The sequence below is a fragment of the Oncorhynchus mykiss genome, chromosome 4 (assembly GCF_013265735.2).
Source record: "Oncorhynchus mykiss isolate Arlee chromosome 4, USDA_OmykA_1.1, whole genome shotgun sequence".
Classification (NCBI taxonomy): domain Eukaryota; kingdom Metazoa; phylum Chordata; class Actinopteri; order Salmoniformes; family Salmonidae; genus Oncorhynchus; species Oncorhynchus mykiss.
Genome location: NC_048568.1, coordinates 39,162,501 through 39,190,000, shown reverse-complemented (window position 1 = coordinate 39,190,000; position 27,500 = coordinate 39,162,501). Strand labels below are relative to the sequence as shown.

Below are 27,500 nucleotides of genomic sequence, written 5' to 3'. Positions count from 1 at the left end.
CTAAAACCTTATGGTACCGCGTTTCGTGTTTCGACTTCAGATCTGTCCTCCGAGACCAAGTTTGGTTGTAAACTCCTTTGCTATTGCTTTTAAGACCTACACGGTTCCTAATCACCAATATGCTCCTGTTTTCACCCATGTCATGTGATCCTGGAGTCCTTGATAATGATGCTTGTTGTTGTTGTTGTTGTTGTTTTGAAGCGGTACTGGAAAACAGGACAGTTTTTTTGCTGTCAGGTTTGGTCAAAGTGTCACCAGCATCTGTAATTAGTTGTAGGATTTAAAATGGCAGAGGTTTCAGTGGAGTATAGATTAGAGACCCCCTCGTGGAGGCGTGGTTGTGGGGTAAGAGTGTGTGTATGGTTGTGGGGTAAGAGTGTGTGTATGGTTATGGGGTAGAGGTGTGTGTATGGTTATGGGGTAAGAGTGTGTGTATGGTTATGGGGTAGAGGTGTGTGTATGGTTATGGGGTAAGAGTGTGTGTATGGTTATGGGGTAGAGGTGTGTGTATGGTTATGGGGTAAGAGTGTGTGTGTTGTGGTTGTAGGGTAGTGGTGTGTGTGGGGTAAGAGTGTGTGTATGGTGGCCTTGTGTATGGTATATAGGCTTGATCGTGACACACTACAGGCCAACCAGACTAGTAAGGGGGCACTACGGGAGAAGTATAGAGGAATGTCTGTCAACCAAAACCCCCCCAAAAAACACTGACTCTTGTTAAGTTCTCCTTCAGATGTAGCCTGGCCTAATGACAGTGACTCCATGTACCTCTCAATGCCCCGGTCCAAACCAGTACAGGTACAATGTGTTGATGGTCAGAATGCAGACTATACAGTAAACCACAGATAGCTAGTTGATATGTACAGGTGAGGAATGGACGGGTCTCCATTCTCTCTAAGTGTTTGTTCCTACAGAAATACATACAGATCTGTGTTCCCTGTAGATTGAGGAATATAAATGTACAGAAAAAAACAGCTGGCAACACAGGGCTGGTTTTCTGTCTTTTCCCTCCCGCTGTCTGTCTATCTACATACCTGTCTGTCTGCCTGTCTACCTGTCTGTCTGCCTGTCTACCTGTCTGTCTACCTGTCTGTCTGTCTGTCTACCTGTCTGTCTATCTATCTACCTACCTGTCTGTCTGCCTGTCTATCAACCTGTCTGCCTATCTACCTGTCTGTCTTACCTGTCTGTCTATCTACCTACCTGTCTGTCTGCCTGTCTATCAACCTGTCTGCCTGTCTACCTGTCGGTCTGTCTGCCTGTCTGTTTATCTACCTGTCTGTCTGTTTGCCTGTCTACCTACCTACCTGTCTGTCTGCCTGCCTGCCTGTCTATCTACCCGCCTGTCTGTCTATCTACCCGTCTGTCTGTCTGTCTGTCTATCTACCCGTCTGTCTGTCTGTCTGTCTGTCTGTCTGTCTGTCTGTCTGTCTGTCTGTCTATCTACCCGTCTGTCTGTCTGTCTGTCTATCTACCCGTCTGTCTGTCTGTCTGTCTGTCTATCTACCCGTCTGTCTGTCTATCTATCTGTCTGTCTTTCTACCCGTCTGTCTGTCTGTCTATCTACCCATCGGTCTGTCTGTCTGTCTGTCTATCTACCCGTCTGTCTGTCTATCTATCCGTCTGTCTGTCTGTCTATCTATCCGTCTGTCTGTCTGTCTGTCTATCTACCCGTCTGTCTGCCTGTCTGTCTATCTACCCGTCTGTCTGTATATCTACCCGTATGTCTGTCTGTCTGTCTGTCTGTCTATCTACCCGTCTGTCTGTCTTTCTACCCGTCTGTCTGCCTGTCTGTCTATCTACCCGTCTGTCTGTCTGTCTGTCTGTCTATCTACCCGTCTGTCTGCCTGTCTGTCTATCTATCTACCCGTCTGTCTGTCTATCTACCTGTCTGTCTGCCTGTCTGTCTATCTATCTACCCGTCTGTCTGCCTGTCTGTCTATCTACCCGTCTGTCTGTCTGTCTGTCTGTCTATCTACCCGTCTGTCTGTCTGTCTGTCTATCTACCCGTCTGTCTGTCTGTCTGTCTATCTACCCGTCTGTCTGTCTATCTATCTGTCTGTCTATCTACCCGTCTGTCTGTCTATCTACCTGTCTGTCTGCCTGTCTGTCTATCTATCTACCCGTCTGTCTGCCTGTCTGTCTATCTACCCGTCTGTCTGTCTGTCTGTCTGTCTATCTACCCACCCATCTGTCTGTCTGTCTGTCTGTCTATCTACCCGTCTGTCTGCCTGTCTGTTTATCTACCTGTCTGTCTGTTTGCCTGTCTACCTACCTACCTGTCTGTCTGCCTGCCTGTCTATCTACCCGCCTGTCTGTCTATCTACCCGTCTGTCTGTCTGTCTGTCTATCTACCCGTCTGTCTGTCTGTCTGTCTATCTACCCGTCTGTCTGTCTGTCTGTCTGTCTATCTACCCGTCTGTCTGTCTGTCTGTCTGTCTATCTACCCGTCTGTCTGTCTGTCTGTCTGTCTATCTACCCGTCTGTCTGTCTATCTACCCGTCTGTCTGTCTATCTACCCGTCTGTCTGTCTGTCCGTCTGTCTGTCTATCTATCCGTCTGTCTGTCTGTCTGTCTGTCTATCTACCCGTCTGTCTGTCTATCTACCCGTCTGTCTGTCTATCTACCCGTCTGTCTGCCTGTCTGTCTATCTACCCGTCTGTCTGTCTATCTACCCGTCTGTCTGTCTATCTACCCGTCTGTCTGTCTATCTACCCGTCTGTCTGTCTGTCTGTCTATCTACCCATCTGTCTGTCTGTCTATCTACCCATCTGTCTGTCTGTCTATCTACCCATCTACCCGTCTGTCTGCCTGTCTGTCTATCTACCCGTCTGTCTGCCTGTCTGTCTATCTACCCGTCTGTCTGCCTGTCTGTCTATCTACCCGTCTGTCTGCCTGTCTGTCTGCCTGTCTGTCTGTCTATCTATCCGTCTGTCTATATGTCTGTCTGTCTGTCTACATGTCTGTCTATATGTCTGTCTGTCTGTCTACATGTCTGTCTGCCCGTCTATCTACCTGTCTGCCTGCCTGTCTGTTTGTCTGTCTGTCTGTCTGCCTCTTCCCTCCCGCTGTCTGTCTATCTGTCTGTCTATCTACCTGTCTGTCTGTCTGTCTACCTGTCTGTCTGTCTGTCTGTCTGTCTGTCTGTCTGTCTGTCTGTCTGTCTGTCTGTCTGTCTGTCTGTCTGTCTGTCTGTCTGCCTGCCTGCCTGCCTCCTCTCTGTCTGCCTCTTCCCTCCGTCCATCTATCTGCCTGTCTGTTGGGGTAGTGTAGACAGAGGTAGCATCAGACAAGTCAAATTTGCAGAGGAGGAAGAGTGGAGACAGGGAGAAGAGACGAGATGAGATTCCACAGTTTCCTGTTACTCTGTGCTCTTATGTGCTTTGAGGCCTTAGCTGAAGAGATGTACTGTACAGCCACTGAGAGGCTGGCTATTGGGGTAAAACACAAGTCTCTCTTTATGTCGGAGTCTTCCTACCACCCCCAGAGTGAAGTCAGCTCAGACAGTGAGGGAGGAGAGGAGGAGGACAGAGCTCTAGTCTTCTGAGCTCCAGTATTTCTTGGCAGTACCGAGAGCCCATCACAATTACACACACAGCTCCTCTTCAAATCCCACAGTATGAAATAAATCCTTCATTATTTAACAGAAGAAGACTGTCCTTCTAGCTAATCCTGAGTTTCAGTGGGTAGTTGAGAGAGGAAACCTTAGTTGGCACTTCAGAGAGTGAAATTAGAACTTCCAGGGACAAGGAAGAGGCATGGAGAGTGAAATCAGTACTTCCAGGGACAAGGAAGAGGCATGGAGAGTGAAATCAGTACTTCAAGGGACAAGGAAGAGGCATGGAGAGTGAAATCAGTACTTCAGTTTGTGCAAGGGAGAAGGGGAATGTTTTTGGGACTGGTCCTCTCTCTTTCCATTTACTCTTCTCCTTTCCCTCCCCCTCCTCTTCTGGTCAATGTGGTAGAACCCTCCTCCTCTCCTCCTCTGTCTGTCTCAGTTCATGTCGATGGTGTTGAAAACCCACTCTGTGAACTTCTTGAGTTTGGCAGCAGAGCTCTGGGACTCCTCCTGCAGCCGCTGGTTATCCTCCCAGAGCCTTTTGATCTGCAGATGGAGACGCTGCTTCTCCTCACGCTCCTACAAGAGGGAGGGAGAGGGGGATAGAGGGAGGGAGAGGGGGATAGAGGGGGAGGGAGGGATAAGTAGTGGGGGGGTAAAGAGGAGAGATAAACGAGGGAGAGAAAGAAGGAGGGAGGGAGAGAGAGAGAAGTGGAGAGAGAGGGAGGGAGAGAGGGAGTGAGAGAAGGTGGAAGGGAGAGAGGGAGAGAGGGAGAGAGGGAGAGAGGGAGAGAGGGAGAGAGGGAGAGAGGGAGAGAGGGAGAGAGGGAGGGAGAGAGAAGGAGGGAGGGAGGGAGGCAGGGAGGCAGGGAGGGAGGCAGGCAGGGAGGGAGGCAGGGAGGGAGGCAGGGAGAGAGGAGGGAGATAGAGAGAGAGGAGGGAGAGAGAGGGAGTGAGAGAGAGAAGGTGAGACAAGGGATACATGTTTAAGTTAGAGTCAGCAACTCTACATAACATGCGGTAGCTATAACACCGCTAGGGATGATTACTCTATATAACACCGCTAGGGATGATTACTCTATATATAACAGACGGTAGCTATAACACCGCTAGGGATGATTACTCTATATAACACCGCTAGGGATGATTACTCTATATATAACAGACGGTAGCTATAACACCGCTAGGGATGATTACTCTATATAACACCGCTAGGGATGATTACTCTATATAACACCGCTAGGGATGATTACTCTATATATAACAGGCGGTAGCTATAACACCGCTAGGGATGATTACTCTATATAACACCGCTAGGGATGATTACTCTATATATAACAGACGGTAGCTATAACACCGCTAGGGATGATTACTCTATATAACACCGCTAGGGATGATTACTCTATATAACACCGCTAGGGATGATTACTCTATATATAACAGGCGGTAGCTATAACACCGCTAGGGATGATTACTCTATATAACACCGCTAGGGATGATTACTCTATATAACACCGCTAGGGATGATTACTCTATATATAACAGGCGGTAGCTATAACACTGCCAGGGATGATTACTCTATATATAACAGACAGTAGCTATACCACTGCTAGGGATGATTACTCTATATATAACAGACAGTAGCTATAACACTGCCAGGGATGATTACTCTATATATATAACAGACAGTAGCTATACCACTGCTAGGGATGATTACTCTATATATAACAGACAGTAGCTATAACACTGCCAGGGATGATTACTCTATATATAACAGACAGTAGCTATAACACCGCTAGGGATGATTACTCTATATATAACAGACGGTAGCTATAACACCGCTAGGGATGATTACTCTATATATAACAGACAGTAGCTATAACACCGCTAGGGATGATTACTCTATATATAATAGACGGTAGCTATAACACCGCTAGGGATGATTACTCTATATATAATAGACTGTAGCTATAACACCGCTAGGGATGATTACTCAATATAACACCGCTAGGGATGATTACTCTATATATAACAGACGGTAGCTATAACACCGCTAGGGATGATTACTCTATATTTAACAGACGGTAGCTATAACACCGCTAGGGATGATTACTCTATATATAATAGACGGTAGCTATAACACCGCTAGGGATGATTACTCTATATATAATAGACGGTAGCTATAACACCGCTAGGGATGATTACTCAATATAACACCGCTAGGGATGATTACTCTATATATAACAGACGGAAGCTATACCACCGCTAGGGATGATTACTCTATATATAACAGACGGTAGCTATAACACCGCTAGGGATGATTACTCTATATATAATAGACGGTAGCTATAACACCGCTAGGGATGATTACTCTATATATAATAGACGGTAGCTATAACACCGCTAGGGATGATTACTCAATATAACACCGCTAGGGATGATTACTCTATATATAACAGACGGTAGGTATAACACCGCTAGGGATGATTACTCTATACATAACACCGCTAGGGATGATTACTCTATACATAACACCGCTAGGGATGATTACTCTATATATAATAGACGGTAGCTATAACACCGCTAACTCTATATAGGCTCTCGAGTGGCGCAGCGGTCTAAGGCACTAAATCTCAGTGCTAGAGGCATCACTACAGACCCTGGTTCGATTCCAGGCTGTATCACAACCGGCCGTGATTGGGAGTCCCATAAGGCGGCGCACAATTGGCCCGGCGTGGTCCGGGTTAGGGTTTGGCCGGAGTAGGCTGTCATTGTAAATAATAATTTGTTCTTAACTGACTTACCTAGTTAAATTTTAAAAAATTAAAAAGGAATTAAAAATGTGTTAAGTAGCTTTAAGTAAGCAGCAAACCTTCTACAGAGCGGAGGCAGCTAACGCCAAACGTCTTTCAGAAGGGACAATGGGTGGAGCAGAAGTCTGGTTTTGCATGTGTGTGTGTGTGTGTGTGTGTGTGTGTGTGTGTGTGTAGTCCATTAGAATGAGTATTGTTGTTTTGATGGTTCGTTGCTAAGCTAAGTGCATGTATTGATTTGTGTGGTTATAGACGTCCATTTTTCCACATAAATATGCTGAAATTATGAGATGAGACATATTGTGTGTGTGTGTGTGTGTGTGTGTGTGTGTGTGTGTGTGTGTGTGTGTTACCTTCTTTAGGTCATCCTGTAGCATCTTGACCACGGCTTCCAGCTTGGTCACATTCCTCTCCAGACCTGCTGGACCCTCACTGGGGAGACAGAGAGTTAACATACATTTAAACACACCCACCTAACGTGTCACCCACCTAACGTGTCACCTACCTAACGTGTCACCTACCTAACGTGTCACCTACCTAACGCACCTACCTAACGCACCTACCTAACGTGTCACCTAACGTGTCACCTAACGTGTCACCTAACGTGTCACCTAACGTGTCACTTAACATGTCACCTAACATGTCACCTAACATGTCACCTAACGTGTCACCCACCTAACATGTCACCTAACGTGTCACCTAACGTGTCACTTAACATGTCACCTAACGTGTCACCCACCTAACGTGTCACCTAATATGTCACCTAATGTGTCACCTAACGTGTCACCTAACGTGTCACTTAACATGTCACCTAACATGTCACCTAACGTGTCACCCACCTAACGTGTCACCCACCTAACGTGTCACCTACCTAACGTGTCACCTACCTAACGTGTCACCTAACGTGTCACCTAACGTGTCACTTAACATGCCACCCACCTAACGTGTCACCCACCTAACAGGTCACCTAACGTGTCACCCACCTAACGTGTCACCTACCTAACGTGTCACCTACCTAACGTGTCACCTACCTAACGTGTCACCCACCTAACAGGTCACCTAACATGTCACCCACCTAACGTGTCACCTACCTAACGTGTCACCTACCTAACGTGTCACCTACCTAACGTGTCACCTAACATGTCACCCACCTAACAGGTCACCTAACATGTCACCCACCTAACGTGTCACCTACCTAACGTGTCACCTACCTAACGTGTCACCCACCTAACGTGTCACCCACCTAACGTGTCACCCACCTAACGTGTCACCCACCTAACAGGTCACCTAACATGTCACCCACCTAACGTGTCACCTACCTAACGTGTCACCTAACATGTCACCCACCTAACGTGTCACCTAACATGTCACCCACCTAACGTGTCACCTAACATGTCACCCACCTAACGTGTCACCCACCTAACGTGTCACCTAACATGTCACCTACCTAACGTGTCACCTAACATGTCACCCACCTAACGTGTCACCTACCTAACGTGTCACCCACCTAACATGTCACCCACCTAACGTGTCACCTAACATGTCACCTACCTAACGTGTCACCTACCTAACATGTCACCCACCTAACGTGTCACCTACCTAACATGTCACCCACCTAACGTGTCACCTAACATGTCACCCACCTAACGTGTCACCTAACGTGCATCTTTATTTAAAGCGATTGATGTAAAGCACTTCCATATTCCTAACATATCAATGTAAATGTAGTTGTCACCTAACATGTCACCTAACGTGTCACCTAACGTGTCACTTAACATGTCACCTAACATGTCACCTAACGTGTCACCCACCTAACGTGTCACCCACCTAACGTGTCACCTACCTAACGTGTCACCTACCTAACGTGTCACCTAACGTGTCACCTAACGTGTCACCTAACGTGTCACTTAACATGTCACCTAACATGCCACCCACCTAACGTGTCACCTAATATGTCACCTAACGTGTCACCTAACGTGTCACCTAACGTGTCACTTAACATGTCACCTAACATGTCACCTACCTAACGTGTCACCCACCTAACGTGTCACCTACCTAACGTGTCACCTACCTAACGTGTCACCTACCTAACGTGTCACCTACCTAACGTGTCACCTACCTAACGTGTCACCTACCTAACGTGTCACCTAACGTGTCACTTAACATGTCACCTAACATGCCACCCACCTAACGTGTCACCCACCTAACAGGTCACCTAACGTGTCACCCACCTAACGTGTCACCTACCTAACGTGTCACCTACCTAACGTGTCACCTACCTAACGTGTCACCCACCTAACAGGTCACCTAACATGTCACCCACCTAACGTGTCACCTACCTAACGTGTCACCTACCTAACGTGTCACCTAACATGTCACCCACCTAACGTGTCACCTACCTAACGTGTCACCCACCTAACAGGTCACCTAACATGTCACCCACCTAACGTGTCACCTACCTAACGTGTCACCTAACATGTCACCCACCTAACGTGTCACCTAACATGTCACCCACCTAACGTGTCACCTAACATGTCACCCACCTAACGTGTCACCCACCTAACGTGTCACCTAACATGTCACCCACCTAACGTGTCACCCACCTAACGTGTCACCCACCTAACATGTCACCCACCTAACATGTCACCCACCTAACATGTCACCTACCTAACGTGTCACCTAACATGTCACCCACCTAACGTGTCACCTACCTAACGTGTCACCCACCTAACATGTCACCCACCTAACATGTCACCCACCTAACGTGTCACCTAACATGTCACCCACCTAACGTGTCACCCACCTAACGTGTCACCTAACATGTCACCTACCTAACGTGTCACCTACCTAACATGTCACCCACCTAACGTGTCACCTACCTAACATGTCACCCACCTAACGTGTCACCTAACATGTCATCCACCTAACGTGTCACCTAACGTGCATCTTTATTTAAAGCGATTGATGTAAAGCACTTCCATATTCCTAACATATCAATGTAAATGTAGTTAAGTCACAAGTGCGTGTTGACCTTACAGTGAAATGCTAACTGACAAACCCTTAACCAACAACACAGTTAAGAAAAATGAGAGTTAAGAAAAGATTTACTAAATAAACTAAAAAGTAAAACAAATAAAATAACACAATAAAATAACAACGAGGATATATAGAGGGGGTACCGGTACCGAGTCAGTGTGAGGGGGTACCGGTACCGAGTCAGTGTGAGGGGGTACCGGTACCGAGTCAGTGTGAGGGGGTACCGGTACCGAGTCAGTGTGAGGGGGTACCGGTACCGAGTCAGTGTGGGGGGGTACCGGTACCGAGTCAGTGTGAGGGGGGTACCGGTACCGAGTCAGTGTGAGGGGGGGTACCGGTACCAAGTCAGTGTGAGGGGGTACCGGTACCGAGTCAGTGTGAGGGGGGGTACCGGTACCGAGTCAGTGTGAGGGGGTACCAGGACCGAGTCAGTGTGGGGGGGGGGGTACCGGTACCGAGTCAGTGTGGGGGGGGGGGGGGGGGGTACCGGTACCGAGTCAGTGTGAGGGGGGGTACCGGTACCAAGTCAGTGTGAGGGGGTACCGGTACCGAGTCAGTGTGAGGGGGGGTACCGGTACCAAGTCAGTGTGAGGGGGGGTACCGGTACCGAGTCAGTGTGAGGGGGGGTACCGAGTCAGTGTGAGGGGGTACCGGTACCGAGTCAGTGTGGGGGGGGGGGGGTACCGGTACCAAGTCAGTATGAGGGGGTACCGGTACCGAGTCAGTGTGAGGGGGTACCGGTACCGAGTCAGTGTGGGGGGGTACCGGTACCGAGTCAGTGTGAGGGGGTACCGGTACCGAGTCAGTGTGGGGGGGTACCGGTACCGAGTCAGTGTGGGGGGGTACCGGTACCGAGTCAGTGTGAGGGGGTACCGGTACCGAGTCAGTGTGGGGGGGGTACCGGTACCGAGTCAGTGTGGGGGGGTACCGGTACCGAGTTAGTGTGAGGGGGTACCGGTACCGAGTCAGTGTGAGGGGGTACCGGTACCGAGTCAGTGTGAGGGGGTACCGGTACCGAGTCAGTGTGAGGGGGTACCGGTACCGAGTCAGTGTGAGGGGGTACCGGTATCGAGTCAGTGTGAGGGGGTACCGGTACCGAGTCAGTGTGAGGGGGTACAGGTACCGAGTCAGTGTGAGGGGGTACAGGTACCGAGTCAGTGTGAGGGGGTACAGGTACCGAGTCAGTGTGGGGGGGTACCGGTACCGAGTCAGTGTGGGGGGGTACCGGTACCGAGTCAGTGTGGGGGGGTACCGGTACCGAGTCAGTGTGGGGGGGTACCGGTACCGAGTCAGTGTGAGGGGGGTACCGGTACCGAGTCAGTGTGAGGGGGGGGTACCGGTACCAAGTCAGTGTGAGGGGGTACCGGTACCGAGTCAGTGTGAGGGGGGGTACCGGTACCAAGTCAGTGTGAGGGGGTACCGGTACCGAGTCAGTGTGAGGGGGGGTACCGGTACCGAGTCAGTGTGAGGGGGTACCAGGACCGAGTCAGTGTGGGGGGGGGGGTACCGGTACCGAGTCAGTGTGGGGGGGGGGGGGGGGGGTACCGGTACCGAGTCAGTGTGAGGGGGTACCGGTACCGAGTCAGTGTGAGGGGGGGTACCGGTACCAAGTCAGTGTGAGGGGGGGTACCGGTACCGAGTCAGTGTGAGGGGGGGTACCGGTACCGAGTCAGTGTGAGGGGGGGTACCGGTACCGAGTCAGTGTGAGGGGGTACCGGTACCGAGTCAGTGTGGGGGGGGGGGGGGTACCGGTACCAAGTCAGTATGAGGGGGTACCGGTACCGAGTCAGTGTGAGGGGGTACCGGTACCGAGTCAGTGTGGGGGGGTACCGGTACCGAGTCAGTGTGAGGGGGTACCGGTACCGAGTCAGTGTGGGGGGGTACCGGTACCGAGTCAGTGTGGGGGGGTACCGGTACCGAGTCAGTGTGAGGGGGTACCGGTACCGAGTCAGTGTGGGGGGGTACCGGTACCGAGTCAGTGTGGGGGGGGTACCGGTACCGAGTCAGTGTGAGGGGGTACCGGTACCGAGTCAGTGTGAGGGGGTACCGGTACCGAGTCAGTGTGGGGGGGTACCGGTACCGAGTCAGTGTGAGGGGGTACCGGTACCGAGTCAGTGTGAGGGGGTACCGGTACCGAGTCAGTGTGAGGGGGTACCGGTACCGAGTCAGTGTGAGGGGGTACCGGTACCGAGTCAGTGTGAGGGGGTACCGGTATCGAGTCAGTGTGAGGGGGTACCGGTACCGAGTCAGTGTGAGGGGGTACAGGTACCGAGTCAGTGTGAGGGGGTACAGGTACCGAGTCAGTGTGAGGGGGTACAGGTACCGAGTCAGTGTGGGGGGGTACCGGTACCGAGTCAGTGTGGGGGGGTACCGGTACCGAGTCAGTGTGGGGGGGTACCGAGTCAGTGTGCAGGGGTACAGGTCAGTAGAGGTAGTCTGTACATGTAGGTGGGGGTGAAGTGACTTTGCATAGATAATAAACAGAGAGTAGCAGCAGTGTACAAAAAATAGGTGGGGGTTAAATGCAAATCGTCCTGGTAGCCAACTGTTCATCAGTCTTATGACTGGGGGCGTAGAAGCTGTTAAGGAGCCTTTTGGACCTAGACTTGGCGCTCCGGTACCGCTTGCCGTGCAGTAACAGAGAGAACAGTCTATGACTAGAGTGGCTGGATTCTTTGATGATTTTTAGGGCCTTCCTCTGACACCGCCTGGTATAGAGGTCATGGATGGCAGGAAGCTTGGCCCCAGTGATGTACTGAGCCGTTCGCACTACCCTCTGTTATGCCTTGCGGTCGGAGGCCGAGCAGTTTCTATACCAGGCGGTGATGCAACCAGTCAGTATGCTCTCGATGGTGCATCTGTAGAACTTTTTGAGGATCCGAGGACCCATGCCAAATCTTTTCAGTCTCCTGAATAGACGTGTCCTCTTCAGAGGGGTTGGGTGAAATGCGGAAGACACATTTCAGTTGAATGCATTCAGTTGTACAACTGACTGGGTATCCCCATTTCCCTTGCCCTCTTCACAACTGTCTTGGTGTGTTTGGACCATGTTAGTTCGTTGGTGATGTGGACACCAAGGAACTTGAAGCTCTCAACCTGCTCCACTACAGCCGCGTCGATGAGAATGGGGGCGTGCTCGGTCCTCTTTTTCCTGTAGTCCATAATCATCTCCTTTGTCTTACTGACGTTGAGGGAGAGGTTGTTGTCCTGGCACCACACGGCCAGGTCTCTGACCTCCTCCCTATAGGCCGTCTCATTGTTGGTGAACAGGCAATGATGGTGTTGGACTCTTGAGGCACCCTTGAGGCGCTCACGTGGAGGAAGGATCAGCGTGGCAGATGTGTTGTTGCCAACCCTTACCACCTGGGGGCGGCCCGATCCAGTTGCAGAGGGAGGTGTTCAGTCCCAGGGTCCTTAGCTTAGTAATGAGCTTTGAGGGCAGGCTGTATCTCCAGGATGGGCTGTGTGGTGAGGGTTAGCTGGATGACGGTCTGGACAGAGGGGCAGGCTGTATCTCCAGGCTGGGCTGTGTGGTGAGGGTTAGCTGGATGAGGGTCTGGACAGAGGGGCAGGCTGTAGGTCCAGGCTGGGCTGTGTGGTGAGGGTTACCTGGATGATGGTCTGGACAGAGGGGCAGGCTGTAGGTCCAGGCTGGGCTGTGACTGGTGAGGGCTGGAGGCTCCACTACCTCTGTGGTTAGAATCACTGAACACAAACCCTCTCTGGACTGGAGGGGGAGGGAGGGAGGGAGGGAGGGGTATAGGAGGAAGAGAGAGGGATAGGAGGAGGAAGAGAGAGGAATAGGAGGAGGAAGAGAGAGGGATAGGAGGAGAAAGAGAGAGATAGAAGGAGAAAGAGAGGGATAGGAGGAGGAAGAGAGGGATAGGAGGAGGAAGAGGGATAGGAGGAGGAAGAGAGGGATAGGAGGAGGAAGAGAGAGATAAGAGGAGGAAGAGAGAGATAGGAGGAGGAAGAGAGGGATAGGAGGAGGAAGAGGGATAGGAGGAGGAAGAGGGATAGGAGGAGGAAGAGAGAGATAGGAGGAGGAAGAGAGAGATAGGAAGAGAGCGGGATAGGAGGAGGGAGAGAGGGATAGGAGGAGGAAGAGAGGGATAGGAGGAGGAAGAGAGGGATAGGAGGAGGAAGAGAGAGGGAAGGAGGGAGAGAGGGAAGGAGGGAATGAGGGGGAGGGAGCGGGAGCGGGAAGGAGAGGGAAGGAAGGAGGGGGGGAGGGATGGAGACGGAAGGAAGGAAGGAAGGAAGGAAGGAAGGAAGGAAGGAAGGAAGGAGAGGAAGGAAGGAAGGAGAGGAGGAGGAAGGAGGGGGAGGTAGGGAAGGAGGTAGGGGAGGTAGGGAAGGAGGAGGGGGAGGTAGGGAAGGAGGAGGGGGAGGTAGGGAAGGTGGGGAGGGAGGGAAGGAGGTGAGGTAGGGAGGGAAGGAGGAGAGAGGGGATAGGGAGGGAGGGAGAAGTGATAGGGAGGGAATGAGGAGGGGGGATAGGGAGGGGGAGGGAAGGAGGTAGAGTAAATGAGAGGAAGAGAGATATAATTGTCAGAGGAAAACATGCGAGAGGCAGAGAAAGAGAATGTGATTAAAGATCAGGTTGAGACAAATTGTAGTAGTAACTGTTGTCACGGGAGACACATCATTACTATGCAGTGTTCATCGTATTCAGTCATTCCCTGCCTCTTCCTCTTGCAGGTATTGACCACATGCGCCAGGTGAGTCCAGACACACACACACACACACACACACTCTTACATTCGAAGGTATTGGCCACATCCACCAGGTGGGTCCAGTCCAGGGGGCTGTCCCTGCTCTCAGAGGGGGGGAGGGGCATCAGCTCCTGGGGAAGGGGGTGGCGCTGTCGCTCAACCATCTCAGCCAATGACGTGTCAGACGCAGACAGATCCCCTGTAGAGAGAGGACAAGAGGACGGATTAGGACCGTGGACATCCCTATAAGACAGATCCCCTGTAGAGAGAGGACAAGAGGACAGATTAGGACCGTGGACATTCCTAGAAGACAGATCCCCTGTAGAGAGAGGACAAGAGGACAGATTAGGACCGTGGACATCCCTAGAAGACAGATCCCCTGTAGAGAGAGGACAGATTAGGACCGTGGACATCCCTAGAAGACAGATCCCCTGTAGAGAGAGGACGGATTAGGACCGTGGACATCCCTATAAGACAGATCCCCTGTAGAGAGAGGACAAGAGGACGGATTAGGACCGTGGACATTCCTAGAAGACAGATCCCCTGTAGAGAGAGGACAGATTAGGACCGTGGACATCCCTAAAAGACAGATCCCCTGTAGAGAGAGGACAGATTAGGACCGTGGACATCCCTAGAAGACAGATCCCCTGTAGAGAGAGGACAGATTAGGACCGTGGACATCCCTAGAAGACAGATCCCCTGTAGAGAGAGGACAGATTAGGACTGTGGACATCCCTAGAAGACAGATCCCCTGTAGAGAGAGGACAGATTAGGACCGTGGACATTCCTAGAAGACAGATCCCCTGTAGAGAGAGGACAAGAGGACAGATTAGGACCGTGGACATCCCTAGAAGACAGATCCCCTGTAGAGAGAGGACAGATTAGGACCGTGGACATGCCTAGAAGACAGATCACCTGTAGAGAGAGGACAGATTAGGACCGTGGACATTCCTAGAAGACAGATCCCCTGTAGAGAGAGGACAAGAGGACGGATTAGGACCGTGGACATCCCTAGAAGACAGATCCCCTGTAGAGAGAAGACAGATTAGGACCGTGGACATTCCTAGAAGACAGATCCCCTGTAGAGAGAGGACAAGAGGACAGATTAGGACCGTGGACATCCCTAGAAGACAGATCACCTGTAGAGAGAGGACAGATTAGGACCGTGGACATCCCTAGAAGACAGATCACCTGTAGAGAGAGGACAGATTAGGACCGTGGACATTCCTAGAAGACAGATCACCTGTAGAGAGAGGACAGATTAGGACCGTGGACATTCCTAGAAGACAGATCCCCTGTAGAGAGAGGACAAGAGGACGGATTAGGACCGTGGACATCCCTAGAAGACAGATCCCCTGTAGAGAGAGGACAAGAGGACGGATTAGGACCGTGGACATCCCTAGAAGACAGATCCCCTGTAGAGAGAGGACAGATTAGGACCGTGGACATCCCTAGAAGACAGATCCCCTGTAGAGAGAGGACAGATTAGGACAGTGGACATCCCTAGAAGACAGATCCCCTGTAGAGAGAGGACAGATTAGGACCGTGGACATCCCTAGAAGACAGATCCCCTGTAGAGAGAGGACAAGAGGACAGATTAGGACCGTGGACATTCCTAGAAGACAGATCACCTGTAGAGAGAGGACAGATTAGGACCGTGGACATTCCTAGAAGACAGATCACCTGTAGAGAGAGGACAGATTAGGACCGTGGACATCCCTAGAAGACAGATCACCTGTAGAGAGAGGACAGATTAGGACCGTGGACATCCCTAGAAGACAGATCACCTGTAGAGAGAGGACAGATTAGGACCGTGGACATTCCTAGAAGACAGATCACCTGTAGAGAGAGGACAGATTAGGACCGTGGACATCCCTAGAAGACAGATCACCTGTAGAGAGAGGACAGATTAGGACCGTGGACATTCCTAGAAGACAGATCACCTGTAGAGAGAGGACAGATTAGGACCGTGGACATTCCTAGAAGACAGATCACCTGTAGAGAGAGGACAGATTAGGACCGTGGACATTCCTAGAAGACAGATCACCTGTAGAGAGAGGACAGATTAGGACCGTGGACATCCCTAGAAGACAGATCACCTGTAGAGAGAGGACAGATTAGGACCGTGGACATCCCTAGAAGACTCTTTTCGATTAATTAATTCCATCAGTTTCCTCTCTCATTGAAATATAAACTACACTATTATTCTTGAATAGTGTAATGAATATTTTTTTACCAAAATGTAGATGAATACACTTTCTACCAGAAGAGGGAGGCATATACACAGTCTTTATCCCCCCCAGCTCGGCCACATCAAGTATTGAGTCACCAACGTGGCGAACTGTCTCAAGCTGTCCAGAACCACATTCCCCAACCCTGTGTCAATACGGCTCCTCTCACCGTGTAGTTTGATCCCCAGTTTGTACGAGGGTCGTCTGAGGGGCACCCCGCGGGTGGTGGGAGAGCGTGGCAGGGTAGAGCAGCTGAACAACATGTCATTACCCAGGGTAGGGTCTGGTTCTAGGTCCCCCAGCCTCAGAGAGGGGACACGCTGGCCCCGGTAGATACTCTCATCAGACAGGGTGCGGTGGAGAGACCGACGGGTAGGGGGCTGGCCTGAGGAGGAGGACTGGAGGAGAGAGAGAGTTAAACTGATGTCATCTGCTATCATATATTAATATAATGAAAACACACCAGATGGACACGAGGATAAAAGTTATGACACGAGGATTAAAGTTATGACACGAGGATTAAAGTTATGACACGAGGATTAAAGTTATGACACGAGGATTAAAGTTATGACACGAGGATTAAAGTTATGACACGAGGATTAAAGTTATGACACGAGGATTAAAGTTATGACACGAGGATTAAAGTTATGACACGAGGATTAAAGTTATGACACGAGGATTAAAGTTATGACACGAGGATTAAAGTTATGACACGAGGATTAAAGTTATGACACGAGGATTAAAGTTATGACACGAGGATTAAAGTTATGACACGAGGATTAAAGTTATGACACGAGGATTAAAGTTATGACACGAGGATTAAAGTTATGACACGAGGATTAAAGTTATGACATGAGGATTAAAGTTATGACACGAGGATTAAAGTTATGACATGAGGATTAAAGTTATGACACGAGGATTAAAGTTATGACATACAGGATGATTTAAAGTGCTGTATCTGTAACTTTAATTTGCAATCAAAAATTGTAGCTCTGCTCTCCTTAACAGTTTGATTATTTTTGCAGTATGTGTTGGGGGGGGGGGAAAGAAAGATAATCCATTAAGGAATATTCACCCGCAACGTTACAACCTAATATCCTGTACCTTGACCTTGACCTTGTGTCGTCTGTGTTTGGGAGGGCTGTCTGGACTCAGTCTCACCTTGACCTTGACCTTGTGTCGTCTGTGTTTGGGAGGGCTGTCTGGACTCAGTCTCACCTTGACCTTGACCTTGTGTCGTCTGTGTTTGGGAGGGCTGTCTGGACTCAGTCTCACCTTGACCTTGACCTTGACCTTGTGTCGTCTGTGTTTGGGAGGGCTGTCTGGACTCAGTCTCACCTTGACCTTGACCTTGTGTCGTCTGTGTTTGGGAGGGATGTCTGGACTCAGTCTCACCTTGACCTTGACCTTGTGTCGTCTGTGTTTGGGAGGGCTGTCTGGACTCAGTCTCACCTTGACCTTGACCTTGTGTCGTCTGTGTTTGGGAGGGCTGTCTGGACTCAGTCTCACCTTGACCTTGACCTTGTGTCGTCTGTGTTTGGGGGGGCTGTCTGGACTCAGTCTCTTCATGTCGTCCTCCGCGGTGGTCTTAGCGTGGGTGAGGTGTGGCTGGAGGGAGTGATGGGGTCTGCTGTTACCCCCATCCTGACCCCCTCGTCCTCCGCCGCCGCCGCCACTCCCCTCGCCTCCACTTCCTCCTCCTCCCTCCCCTGGAGACTTCCTGGGGAGACACAATAACAAGCAGAGGTCAGGGGTCAGATAATACAGCCATGCAAAAGACATAGCAAGGCGACTGTCCACTAGCAAGGCGACTGTCCACTAGCAAGGCGACTGTCCACTAGCAAGGCGACTGTCCACTAGCAAGGCGACTGTCCACTAGCAAGGCGACTGTCCACTAGCAAGGCGACTGTCCACTAGCAAGGCGACTGTCCACTAGCAAGGCGACTGTCCACTAGCAAGGTGACTGTCCACTAGCAAGGTGACTGTCCACTAGCAAGGCGACTGTCCACTAGCAAGGCGACTGTCCACTAGCAAGGTGACTGTCCACTAGCAAGGTGACTGTCCACTAGCAAGGTGACTGTCCACTAGCAAGGCGACTGTCCAATAGCAAGGCGACTGTCCACTAGCAAGGTGACTGTCCAATAGCAAGGCGACTGTCCACTAGCAAGGCGACTGTCCACTAGCAATGTGACTGTCCACTAGCAATGTGACTGTCCAATGGCAACAGTGTATAATGTCAGTAGTTGTCTGTAGTCAGTGTAATGTCAGTAGTTGTCTATATTCACTGTATAATGTCAGTAGTTGTCCATATTCGGTGTATGACAGTAGTTGTCTATAATCACTGTATGCAATATTCCTTTTAGCCACAAGGTGGAGATAAAGTCTTGATAGAGGAACTATTCTAAGGTACAAGGCCACTTCCTCCTGGTCTTACTTGCGGTTGTCTCCGAAGTCGACAGAGTTGATGGTGGATCCTGGCTTCCTCCAGCCGATGAGGTACTTGGAGGTGGCTCCCTGACGGGGGTAGAAGGTCTTAGGGCCGGGGGAGACCGACGTCTGGGAGCAAGGGGAGGTGGCCGAGGAAGACGAGTCCTCACGAGGGGAGTGGCCTCTGGAACTGGAGAGGAGGATGGTGGGGAGGAAGGAAGGAGAGAGGAGGACAGGCGGCAGGGCAGAAGGGAGAAAGAGGGAGGAGAGGAGAGAGGAGGGGAGGAGGAAGACAGGAGGAGAGGAGAGAGGAGGGGAGGAGGAGAACAGGAGGAGAGGAGAGAGGAGGGGAGGAGGAGGACAGGGTGCAGGGCAGAAGGGAGAAAGAGAGAGGAGAGGAGAGAGGAGGGGAGGAGGAAGACAGGAGGAGAGGAGAGAGGGGAGGAGGAGGACAGGGGGCGGGGCAGAAGGGAGAAAGAGGGAGGAGAGGAGAGAGGAGGGGAGGAGGAGGACAGGAGAGAGCAGGAGGAGGACAGGGGGCAGGGCAGAAGGGAGAAAGAGGGAGGAGAGGAGAGAGGAGGGGAGGAGGAAGACAGGAGGAGAGGAGAGAGGAGGGGAGGAGGAGGAGGACAGGAGAGAGCAGGAGGAGGACAGGGGCGGGGCAGAAGGGAGAAAGAGGGAGGAGAGGAGAGAGGAGGACGACAGGGGGCAGGGCATTAGGGAGAAAGAGGGAGGAGAGGAGAGAGGAGGGGAGGAGGAGGACAGGAGGAGAGGAGAGAGGAGGGGAGGAGGAGGACAGGGGGCAGGGCAGAAGGGAGAAAGAGGGATGAGAGGAGAGAGGAGGGGAGGAGGAGGACAGGAGGAGAGGAGAGAGGAGGGGAGGAGGAGGACAGGGGGCAGGGCAGAAGGGAGAAAGAGGGAGGAGAGAGGAGGGGAGGAGGAGGACAGGAGGAGAGGAGAGAGGAGGGGAGGAGGAGGACAGGGGGCAGGGCAGAAGGGAGAAAGAGGGAGGAGAGAGGAGGGGAGGAGGAGGACAGGGGGCAGGGCAGAAGGGAGAAAGAGGAGAGGAGAGAGGAGGGGAGGAGGAGGACAGGAGGAGAGGAGAGAAGAGAAAGGTCACTACAGGGAGATTCAACTCGTGGCCATGGAGGACCAAAGTACTGTAATCCCTGGCATGGACATAATCTAGACTTTGAACTAATAACTACGAGCTAAAACCCATTTATAGAAAGGATGATCTACAGATTTCGCAGTAGACTAGTAGAGATTACAGAGTGTTACACAGTCGTTTCCCTACCGACGTCAGAGCAGAGGATGACATGAATGGACTGCTGCCGATCATCAACCTCTATTTCTGGAACAGGAAGTGTGTGTGTTCTGCTACACTATCAAAATATCAAACCAAGGCCACTGTATTGTGCTACTGTTGACACGGTTTCCCTCTGTGTCTGCTGTGTGTATGCCTGCTGTGTGTGTGCCTGCTGTGTGTGTGTCTGCTGTGTGTGTGTCTGCTGTGTGTGTGTCTGCTGTGTGTGTGTCTGCTGTGTGTGTGTCTGCTTGCTGTGTGTGTGTCTGCCTGCTGTGTGTGTGTCTGCCTGCTGTGTGTGTGTCTGCCTGCTGTGTGTGTGTCTGCCTGCTGTGTGTGTGTCTGCCTGCTGTGTGTGTGTCTGCCTGCTGTGTGTGTGTCTGCCTGCTGTGTGTGTGTGTCTGCCTGCTGTGTGTGTGTCTGCCTGCTGTGTGTGTGTCTGCCTGCTGTGTGTGTGTCTGCCTGCTGTGTGTGTGTATGTCTGCTGTGTGTATGTCTGCTGTGTGTATGTCTGCTGTGTGTGTGTCTGCTGTGTGTGTGTCTGCTGTGTGTGTGTCTGCTGTGTTTGTGTCTGCTGTGTGTGTGTCTGCTGTGTGTGTGTCTGCTGTGTGTGTGTCTGCTGTGTGTGTGTCTGCTGTGTGTTTTCCGTGTCCAACCCACCCATCCATACCTGGAGTGCGATCCTGCATCAGTCAGACTGTACGAGCTGCCATCTCCAACCAGTAGACATGTAGGAGGAGTCCTAGCCGCCCCTTCTCCTCTCTCCCCCCTCTCCCCTGGGGGTTGTGAGCTCTCTGCGGCCGGGGATGACCTCTCCAGGACCCTCCTGCCCCCCTCAGTGGGGCTATGCCAGGGTGATGGAGCTCTATCCCTCCCCTCTCTACCCCCAGGAGCCAAGAGGGAACTAGAACTCTCCTGGTGGGGGTGTGAGTGGCCCCCACCCCCTCCTCCGTAGGATGAAGTGTCTATCCCGCTGTCGGCTGAGGCCCCCTGGAGGTACCCCCCTCCCAGGCCGTTAGGTTCAGAGTCAGGGGCCTCCCCTGGTCCCCCGGGGCCCCCCAGGTCGAACCACTTGTCGGTGTCGCTGTGGCCCCCGCTCGAGGCCGTGCTGGACAGGGTGTTACTGCTGGAGTAGGGACCCTCAGGCTGGTGGGGGGGGGGGGGGTTGAGAGATGGGTTGGGGGGGTTGGAGATGGGTTGGGGGGGGTTTAAGAGATGGGTTGGGGGGGGTTGAGAGATGGGTTGGGGGGGGGTTGAGAGATGGGTTGTGGGGGGAGGTTTAGAGATGGGTTGGGGGGGGTTTAGAGATGGGTTGGGGGGGGGGTTGAGAGATGGGTTGTGGGGGGGGTTGAGAGATGGGTTGTGGGGGGAGGTTTAGAGATGGGTTGGGGGGGGTTGAGAGATGGGTTGGGGGGGGGTTGAGAGATGGGTTGGGGGGGGGTTGAGAGATGGGTTGTGGGGGGTTTAGAGATGGGTTAGACAGGAGTCAGCTACAGCGGAGAGTTTAGTCAACATAACGGAGTCGTCTGAATAGTCTGTAAGACCTGGACAAGAGATCCTGTCTTCAGGTCAGTGCAGATGAAGTACAGTGGATGAGGACAGATAGTAATTTTGGACTATTGAGATGCATCCCAAATGGTTCAATGGGTGTGTTAAGAAGTACTGTATGTGTGGTGCTCCCACCCTGGTCGAGGTGAGGACAGGGGTTGTGCAGGGTGAAGCCTGACCTGGGAGCACTTCTTGGGGGAGTGGTGCATGACCTGCTCCTGCCTCTGGATGCGTGGTGCTCCGGAGTACCCAGGACCAGACTTAGACACAGGAGCATCTAAAACACACACACACACACACACACACACACATTATCCCACAGGTTTCCGTACATGGTCCTTAGAACCATGCATCTTTGAAAAACTAGCTACAATTTTTCTACAGCCGTACAGTGTGTGTGCCTGTCTGTGGTTGTCTACAGTTTTCTGCAGTTATTGCTGTGTGTGTGTGTGTGTGTGTGTGTGTGTGTGTGTGTGTGTGTGTGTGTGTGTGTATAAATAAACAAGTCTATATAATGTAATTGGCCAGGTGTTACACAACAGCCACACAGCAATAGACAGGACAGGCCATTAGTGAGCAACGAACCCAGGGGGGACACGGCTATGTGGGGTGGTTTGTGTGTGTGAGAGAGAGAGAGGGGATAAAGTAGGGGAGATACTGTAGAGATGATGATGATGAACAGAGAGGGACTGTAGAGATGATGATGATGAACAGAGAGGGACTGTAGAGATGATGATGAACAGAGAGGGACTGTAGAGATGATGATGAAGAACAGAGGGGGACTGTAGAGATGATGATGATGATGAACAGAGGAGGACTGTAGAGATGATGATGAACAGAGAGGGACTGTAGAGATGATGATGAAGAACAGAGAGGGACTGTAGAGATGATGATGATGAACAGAGAGGGACTGTAGAGATGATGATGATGAACAGAGAGGGACTGTAGAGATGATGATGAACAGAGAGGGACTGTAGAGATGATGATGAAGAACAGAGAGGGACTGTAGAGATGATGATGATGAACAGAGAGGGACTGTAGAGATGATGATGAAGAACAGAGGGGGACTGTAGAGATGATGATGATGAACAGAGAGGGACTGTAGAGATGATGAAGAACAGAAAACAGAGGGACTGTAGAGATGATGATGATGAAGAGAGAAAACAGAGAGGGACTGTAGAGATGATGATGATGAACAGAGGGGGACTGTAGAGATGATGATGATGAACAGAGGGGGACTGTAGAGATGATGATGAACAGAGAGGGACTGTAGAGATGATGATGAAGAACAGAGAGGGACTGTAGAGATGATGATGATGAACAGAGAGGGACTGTAGAGATGATGATGAACAGAGAGGGACTGTAGAGATGATGATGAAGAACAGAGAGGGACTGTAGAGATGATGATGATGAACAGAGAGGGACTGTAGAGATGATGATGAACAGAGAGGGACTGTAGAGATGATGATGATGAACAGAGAGGGACTGTAGAGATGATGATGATGAACAGAGAGGGACTGTAGAGATGAAGATGATGAACAGAGGGACTGTAGAGATGATGATGAACAGAGAGGGACTGTAGAGATGATGATGATGAACAGAGAGGGACTGTAGAGATGATGATGATGAACAGAGAGGGACTGTAGAGATGATGATGATGATGAACAGAGAGGGACTGTAGAGATGATGATGAACAGAGAGGGACTGTAGAGATGATGATGATGAAGAACAGAGAGGGACTGTAGAGATGATGATGAACAGAGAGGGACTGTAGAGATGATGATGAACAGAGAGGGACTGTAGAGATGATGATGATGAACAGAGAGGGACTGTAGAGATGATGATGAAGAACAGAGAGGGACTGTAGAGATGATGATGAACAGAGAGGGACTGTAGAGATGATGATGAACAGAGAGGGACTGTAGAGATGATGATGATGAACAGAGAGGGACTGTAGAGATGATGATGAACAGAGAGGGACTGTAGAGATGATGATGATGAACAGAGAGGGACTGTAGAGATGATGATGAACAGAGAGGGACTGTAGAGATGATGATGAACAGAGAGGGACTGTAGAGATGATGATGAACAGAGAGGGACTGTAGAGATGATGATGATGAACAGTAGAAAACAAAGGGACTGTAGAGATGATGATGATGATGAAGAGAGAAAACAGAGAGGGACTGTAGAGATGAAGAACAGTAGAAGTGTCATAACAGCAGTCCATGGTAAACAGAGAATGATTTCAACCATATTTCACCCCTCAGCAGTTGTCTTCTGTGCAGTCTGCCTTCTCTCTAACGAGTCTGTGTGTCTCCATGTGTCTCTGTGTGTGTCTCTGTATCTGTGTGTGTGTGTGTCTCCATGTGTCTCTGTGTGTCTCTGTATCTTGTGTGTGTCTCTCTTCGTGTGTTGTGTGTGTCTCTGTGTCTGTATGTCTCAGTGTGTGTGTGTGTCTCAGTGTGTGTGGCCGAGGTTTCTGTCCCTTTATGGTGTGACCATGACTGATGTTATTTCAGGATGGAGGAGAGGACGTCATCACCAGAAGAGATTGTGGAGGAAAGAGGTCAGAGAAGAGGATGAGCGAGATTGTGGGGGCAAGAGGTCAGAGAAGAGGATGAGCGAGATTGAGGGGTCAAGAGGTCAGAGAAAAGGATGAGCGAGATTGAAGGGTCAAGAGGTCAGAGAAGAGGATGAGAGAGATTGAGGGGTCAAGAGGTCAGAGAAGTAGAGAGAAGAGGATGAGAGAGATTGAGTGATGCTTGGCTAAACTGGACTGGCCAGCACTGGGCTGAAATCTTCAGAATTACATATACAACTGATTTACAGGATCCCTGGGGCTTTACACTGGACTGGGTTATATTGGACTGGGTTATACTGGGATATACTGGACTGGGTTATACTGGGATATACTGGACTGGGTTATACTGGGTTATACTGGACTGGGTTATACTGGACTGGGTTATACTGGACTGGGTTATACTGGGATATACTGGACTGGGTTATACTGGGTTATACTGGACTGGGTTATACTGGGATATACTGGACTGGATTATACTGGGATATACTGGACTGGGTTATACTGGACTGGGTTATACTGGACTGGGTTATACTGGGATATACTGGACTGGGTTATTCTGGGTTATACTGGACTGGGTTATACTGGACTGGGTTATACTGGACTGGGTTATACTGGACTGGGTTATACTGGGATATACTGGACTGGGTTATACTGAACTGGGTTATACTGTACTGGGTTATACTGTGTTATACTGGACTGGGTTATACTGGGTTATACTGGACTGGGTTATACTGGACTGGGTTATACTGGACTGGGTTATACTGGGTTATACTGGACTGGGTTATACTGGGTTATACTGGACTGGGTTATACTGGGTTAAACTGGACTGGGTTATACTGGACTGGGTTATACTGGATTGGGTTATACTGGACTGGGTTACACTGGACTGGGTTATACTGGGTTGGGTTATACTGGATTGGGTTACACTGGACTGGGTTATACTGGGTTATACTGGACTGGGTTATACTGGGTTATACTGGACTGGGTTATACTGGATTGGGTTATACTGGGTTGGGTTATACTGGATTGGGTTATACTGGACTGGGTTACACTGGACTGGGTTATACTGGGTTATACTGGACTGGGTTATACTGGACTGGGTTATACTGGACTGGGTTATATTGGGTTATACTGGACTGGGTTATACTGGGTTATACTGGACTGGGTTATACTGGGTTATACTGGACTGGGTTATACTGGGTTATACTGGACTGGGTTATACTGGACTGGACTGGGTTTTACTGGACTGGGTTATACTGGGTTGGGTTATACTGGACTGGGTTATACTGGATTGGGTTATACTGGACTGGGTTATACTGGGTTGGGTTTTACTGGACTGGGTTATACTGGGTTGGGTTTTACTGGACTGGGTTATACTGGGTTGGGTTTTACTGGACTGGGTTATACTGGGTTGGGTTTTACTGGGTTGGGTTATACTGGACTGGGTTTTACTGGACTGGGTTATACTGGACTGGGTTATACTGGACTGGGTTATACTGGATTGGGTTATACTGGATTGGGTTATACTGGACTGGTTTATACTGGGTTATACTGGACTGGGTTATACTGGACTGGGTTATACTGGACTGGGTTACATTGGACTGGGTTACACTGGACTGGGTTACACTGGACTGGGTTACACTGGACTGGGCTACACTGGACTGGGCTACACTGGGCTGGGTTATACTGGGCTGGGTTATACTGGGCTGGGTTATACTGGACTGGGTTAACCTGGACTGGGTTAACCTGGACTGGGTTGGGTTATACTGGGTTGGGTTATACTGGACAGGGTTATACTGGACAGGGTTATACTGGGTTGGGTTACACTGGTTATACACCCCTTCAAATTGGTGGATTTGGCTGTTTCAGCCACACCCGTTGCTGACGAGCACACAGTCATGCAATCTCCATAGACAAACACTGGCAGCAGAATGGCCTGTACTGAAGAGCTCAGTGACTTTCAACGCGGCATCGTCATAGGATGCCACCTCTCCAACAAGTCAGTTTGTCAAATTTCTGCCCCCGGTGAACTGTAAGTGCTGTTATTGTGAAGTGAAAACGTCGAGGAGCAACAACGGCTCAGCGGTGAAGTGGTAGGCCACACAAGCTCACAGAATTGGACCTGTACCCGGTTGCAACACTCATTACCGAGTTCCAAACTGCCTCTGGAAGCAAAACGTCAGCACAAAAACTGTTGGTCGGGAGCTTGATGAAATGGGTTTCCATGGCCAAGCCTAAGATCACCACGCGCAATGCCAAGTGTCGTCTGGAGTGGTGTAAAACTCGCCGCCATTGGATTCTGGAGCCGTGGAAACGCGTTCTCTGGAGTGATGAATCACGCTTCACCATCTGGCAGTAGGCCAGACGGATGAATCTGGGTTTGTCGGATGCCAAGAAAACGCTACCTGCCCCAATGCAACTGTAACGTTTGGTGGAGTAGGAATAATGGTCTGGGGTTGTTTTTCATGGTTAGGGCCCCTTAATTCCAGTGAAGGGAAATCTTAACGCTACAGCATACAATGAATGGCATTCTAGATCATTCTGTGCTTCCAGCTTTGAGGCAACAGTTTGGGGAAGGCCCTTTCCTGTTTCAACATGACAATGTCCCCGTGCACAAAGCGAGGTCCATACAGAAATGGTTTGTCGAGATCAGTGAGGAAGAACTTGACTAGCCTGCACAGAGCCCTGACCTCAACCACATTGAACATCGTTGTGATGAATTGGAACGCCGACTGTGAGCCAGGCCTAATCGCCCAACATCAGTGCACCAACCTCACTAATGCTCTTGTGGCTGAATGGAAGCAAGTCCCCGCAGCAATGTTCCAACATCTAGTGGAAAGCCTTCCCAGAAGAGTGGAGGCTGTTATAGCAGCAATGTTCCAACATCTAGTGGAAAGCCTTCCCAGAAGAGTGGAGGCTGTTATAGCAGCAATGTTCCAACATCTAGTGGAAAGCCTTCCCAGAAGAGTGGAGGCTGTTATAGCAGCAATGTTCCAACATCTAGTGGAAAGCCTTCCCAGAAGAGTGGAGGCTGTTATAGCAGGAAAAGGGGGACCAACTCCATATTAATGGCCGTGATTATGCAATGAGATGTTAGACGAGCAGGTGTCCACATACTTTTGGTCATGTAGTGTAGATCTGTGTGGCGTTGCGTAGACGAGGTAATCTGATTTGACATTGCTGAAGAGAAATTCAAAATGGGGTTTTAACAGTACCTGTGGATCTTAGAAGTGTGTATATGTGTGTGTGTATATATACTGTGTGTGTGTGTGTGTGTGTATATATAT

General features: G+C 50.5%; 1 protein-coding gene across 9 annotated transcripts in view; it reads right to left on the bottom strand.

Annotated features, from left to right (window-relative positions):
- Positions 1 to 3,136: 3,136 nt before the first annotated feature.
- Positions 3,137 to 27,500, bottom strand: part of LOC110521105 (signal-induced proliferation-associated 1-like protein 1) — a 151,471-nt gene continuing 127,107 nt past the window's right edge. For 5 of the 9 annotated variants that reach the window (XM_036976248.1, XM_036976250.1, XM_036976249.1 and 2 more), the window contains 9 exons: positions 21,812 to 21,909; positions 20,755 to 21,230; positions 18,786 to 18,968; positions 17,861 to 18,071; positions 16,521 to 16,749; positions 14,161 to 14,319; positions 13,015 to 13,132; positions 6,723 to 6,801; positions 3,138 to 4,135 (listed from right to left, as the gene is read on the bottom strand). In XM_036976248.1, coding sequence (XP_036832143.1) covers positions 3,992 to 4,135; positions 6,723 to 6,801; positions 13,015 to 13,132; positions 14,161 to 14,319; positions 16,521 to 16,749; positions 17,861 to 18,071; positions 18,786 to 18,968; positions 20,755 to 21,230; positions 21,812 to 21,909 — 1,697 coding nt within the window. In that variant the 3' untranslated portion in view covers positions 3,138 to 3,991. Of the gene's footprint in view, positions 4,136 to 6,722; positions 6,802 to 13,014; positions 13,133 to 14,160; positions 14,320 to 16,520; positions 16,750 to 17,860; positions 18,072 to 18,785; positions 18,969 to 20,754; positions 21,231 to 21,811; positions 21,910 to 27,500 lie in introns of all 9 variants that reach the window. The other 4 variants (XM_036976245.1, XM_036976247.1, XM_036976246.1 and 1 more) reach the window with 3 other exon arrangements.